The sequence below is a fragment of the Coffea eugenioides genome, chromosome 2 (genome assembly GCF_003713205.1).
Source record: "Coffea eugenioides isolate CCC68of chromosome 2, Ceug_1.0, whole genome shotgun sequence".
In the NCBI taxonomy this organism is placed as follows: Eukaryota; Viridiplantae; Streptophyta; class Magnoliopsida; order Gentianales; family Rubiaceae; genus Coffea; species Coffea eugenioides.
Genome location: NC_040036.1, coordinates 41,868,057 through 41,871,942, shown reverse-complemented (window position 1 = coordinate 41,871,942; position 3,886 = coordinate 41,868,057). Strand labels below are relative to the sequence as shown.

Below are 3,886 nucleotides of genomic sequence, written 5' to 3'. Positions count from 1 at the left end.
CCACCTGAATTGGAGGAAGGTGTCAAGGCCACTGTGATGATCTAAAGGAGATCAATCTTGGTACTTCAGAGGACCCACGCCGAATATATGTAAGTGCTTCACTAAGTCCTGATGAAGAGAAAGCATATGTTGACCTCTTGCAAGAGCATCGAGATGTTTTTGTTTGGACTTATAAAGAAATATTGGGTTTAGATCCAAAAGTGACCGTCCACCATTTGGCTGTTAAAAAGGGAGTTCGACCGGTGAAACAAGCATAACGGCGATTTAGACCCGATTTGATTCCGTTGATCAAAATTGAAGTCAATAGGCTTATTGAAGCCGGATTTATTCATGAAGTTAAATATCCCACATGAATTTCGAGTATCGTGCCTGTGCGAAAGAAGAATGGACAAATGCGCATCTATGTCGATTTCAGAAATCTTAATAATGCTTGTCCTAAAGATGACTTTCCTTTACCGATCACCGAGCTCATGATTGATGCAACTACTGGGCATGAAGTTCTGTTATTTATGGATGGCTCTTCTGGATATAATCAAATTCGATTGGCACTTGAGGATGAGGAGCTCGCTGCATTTCGTACTCCTAAGGGTATTTATTATAAAGTAATGCCCTTTGGTCTCAAAAATGCTGGAGCCACATATCAAAAATGCTGGTTCCGCTTAAGCAGGTCTCGGGTTCGAAACCTGGCGTATGCAGCTACCCTTGTTGGGAGACTCACCCACCACAACCAGGTGTGCGACCCGGGTCGACCAACGGATTAGTCAGGGCAAAGCCTTGGATACCGTGGCAGGCAACCAAAAAAAAGAACAATGCAAAGCATCTTTGATGACATGTTTCATAAAAATATCGAGTGTTATGTGGATGATTTAGTTGTTAAATCAAAGAAAAGAAGTAATCACTTGGAGGACTTGAGACAAGTATTTGATCGGTTGAGAAGGTATCAACTCAAAATGAACCCTCTCAAGTGTGCATTTGGAGTCACGTCGGGGAAATTTCTTGGTTTTGTGGTTCGCCATCGAGGTATTGAAATTGATCAGGCCAAAATTGATGCTATATTGAGGATGCCTGAACCTCGTGACATTCATGAATTGAAAAGTCTTCAAGGGCGATTAGCTTATCTGCGGAGATTTATCTCAAATTTAGCAGGAAGTGTCAACCATTTAGTCGCTTGATGAAGAAAGATGTGCCATTTCAATGGGATGAGACATGTAGTAATGCATTCAATAACATTAAGTCTTATCTTATGAAAACACCTGTTTTGGCTGCACCTATTCATGGAAAGCCATTATTTCTTTATATTGCTGTCCAAGAACGCTCAGTGGGGGCATTGCTTGCACAAGAAAATAATGAAAGAAAAGAAGTTGCCCTTTATTATTTAAACAGAATGATGAACCCAACGAACTAAACTATTCATCTATTGAAAAGTTGTGTCTAGCTCTTATTTTTGTAATACAGAAGTTAAAACACTACTTTCAAGCACATAGCGTGAGGCTCATTTCCAGGGCGAATCCCATAAAATATGTGATGAGCAGACCAATACTATCCGACCGTCTAGCTAGATGGTATCTTCAACTACAGCAGTTTGAAATTATTTATGTGCCTCAAAAAGTTGTGAAAGGACAAGTTCTGGCGGATTTTCTTGCTGATCACCCTATACCTGCTGAATGGGAGTTAAGTGATGACCTACCAGATGAGGGTGTACTCCTTATTGAGATTCGCCCACCATGGAAAATATATTTTGATGGTGTTGCACATCGTCAAGGGGCTGGAGCGGGGATTGTATTCGTAACTCCTGATGGAAGAATATTACTATACTTTTTTACTCTAAATCAACGTTGTTCAAACAATGTCGCTGAGTACCAAGCTCTCATACTTGGACTTGAAATAGCTGTCGATATGGAACAGTTGGACATTCAAATCTATGGTGACTCTCAATTGGTGATTAACCAACTCTTGGGAAGTTATGAGGTCAAAAAGTCCAAATTAATTCCATATCACAAATATGCAACGCGACTTATGAAGTGGCTTAGAGGTGCAAGTATTAAGCATGTTCCTAGAAGGGAAAATAAGCAAGTTGATGCATTAGCTGTGCTAGCCTCTTCACTTGCCATGCCGGATCATGAGATACAAGTTCGTGTATGCCAAAAGCGGGTAGTTCCATCACTAATTGATGATTAAGACATTGAAGGAGGTGACGTTCATGTGGTCTCAACCCATTAAATTGCCAAAGAGGATTGGAGACAACCCCTCATTGACTATCTCAAGTATCAAAAATTACCTGATGAGCAACGTAGGAGAACTGACATCCGTCGTCGTGCCCCTCGTTTTATCTTGTACAAGGATACACTGTACCGAAGATCATTTGAAGGTGTACTGCTGCGCTGTCTGAGCGAAGACGAGGCATATCGGACGATGTACGAGGCACATTCTGGAATATGCGGAGATCATCAATCCGGTCCCAAGTTACATTTTCAGATTAAAAGGATGGGCTACTATTGGCCTACTATGGTCAAAGATTGCATAGAATATGCTCAAAGATGTCAAACTTGCCAGTTTCATGCAAATTACATTCATCAACCACCTGAGCCGTTACACCCGACCGTTGCTTCTTGGCATTTTGATGCTTGGGGCCTTGATGTTGTGGGGCCATTACCAAAGTCGTTCGGTCAACACTTATATATATTGGCTGCGACTGACTATTTTTCTAAATGGGCTGAAGTCATACCGCTCAAGCAAGTTAGAAAGGAAGATATGATAAATTTTGTTCGTGTGAATATTATTTACCGTTATGGAATTCCCCGATACATTATCACTGATAACGGAAAATCTTTCTCCAATAGCTTGATGGATAAGTTGTGTGAAAAATTTAATCTCAAGCAACGCAAGTCCTCCATGTATAATGCCCCTGCCAATGGCCTTGCATGGCATTCAACAAAACTTTATGTAACTTGTTGAAGAAAGTGGTGGCAAAATGAAAGAAGGATTGGCACGAAAGGATAGGCGAAACTCTTTGGGCTTACCGCACCACATATCGAACTCCAACGCAAGCCACACTATATGCCTTAGTCTATAGTGTAAAAGTTGTCCTGCCCCTTGAGCAACAAATTCCTTCTTTGAGAATTGCTATTCAAGAAGGGCTCACGGAGGAAGAAAATGTTCGCCTGCGCCTTGAAGAATTGGAAGCTTTAGATGAAAAGAGGTTGGAGGCCCAACAAAATCTCGAATGCTATCAAGCCCGTCACTCTAGAGCTTTTAATAAGAAAGTTCGGCGCTACTCCTTTCAAATCGGGGACATGGTATTTGCCGTTCGAAAGCCAATAGTTATGACTCATCGCACTAAAGACAAATTCGTTTCTAAATGGGATGGGCCATACATTGTTTGAGAAGTCTACACGAATGGCGGGTACAAATTGGTGGACAAAGATGGCATGAAAGTTGGTCCTAAAAATGGAAAATTCATGAAGTTATACATGCCATAAAAAAAATGAAACATTCCATGATGCATGAGTCTAAACTGCATGTTGCTCCTGACCCGCATGAGTTAAAAACTGTGGACAATAACCACCAATAGTGTAGCACGTAGTTAAACTGCTGAAACACTCCACCAAATCTAATGTGGTAAACAAAAGAATACTCCTGACCCGCAAGAGTTTAAACTGTGAACTGTAGGAACTACGTGTGACTTGATTCCCTTTTGGGATACGTAAGCAGCTTAGAGGGCAATTTCTAAGTTCAGTTACAATCCTATAAAATTAAAATCTTTGTTCGAATGATTCTTTTGATAAAAAAAAAAATGAGAACGTTCATCTTTAGGACAGTTCAAATTATTTTGTGACATATACTTGAAAGTGTATTATTCAGATTACCAAATTATTTGGATAATTAC

The 3,886-nt window shown here is 40.5% G+C and overlaps 1 protein-coding gene across 1 annotated transcript; it reads left to right on the top strand.

Annotated features, from left to right (window-relative positions):
* Window positions 1-392: 392 nt before the first annotated feature.
* On the top strand, window positions 393-2,955 carry LOC113759746. Its single transcript, XM_027302316.1, has 3 exons — window positions 393-731; window positions 1,456-2,151; window positions 2,266-2,955. The coding sequence occupies exons 1-3, from the start codon at window positions 393-395 to the stop codon at window positions 2,953-2,955; spliced, it is 1,725 nt and encodes a 574-aa protein (XP_027158117.1).
* Window positions 2,956-3,886: the final 931 nt, after the last annotated feature.

Coding starts and splice junctions, on each gene's coding strand:
- LOC113759746 (XM_027302316.1), top strand. CDS start 393: ATGCGCATCTATGTCGATTTCAGAAATCTTAATAATGCTTGTCCTAAA. Junction 732..1,455: donor GACTCACCCACCACAACCAG/GTGTGCGACCCG, acceptor TTTGTAATACAG/AAGTTAAAACACTACTTTCA. Junction 2,152..2,265: donor TTCGTGTATGCCAAAAGCGG/GTAGTTCCATCA, acceptor GACTATCTCAAG/TATCAAAAATTACCTGATGA.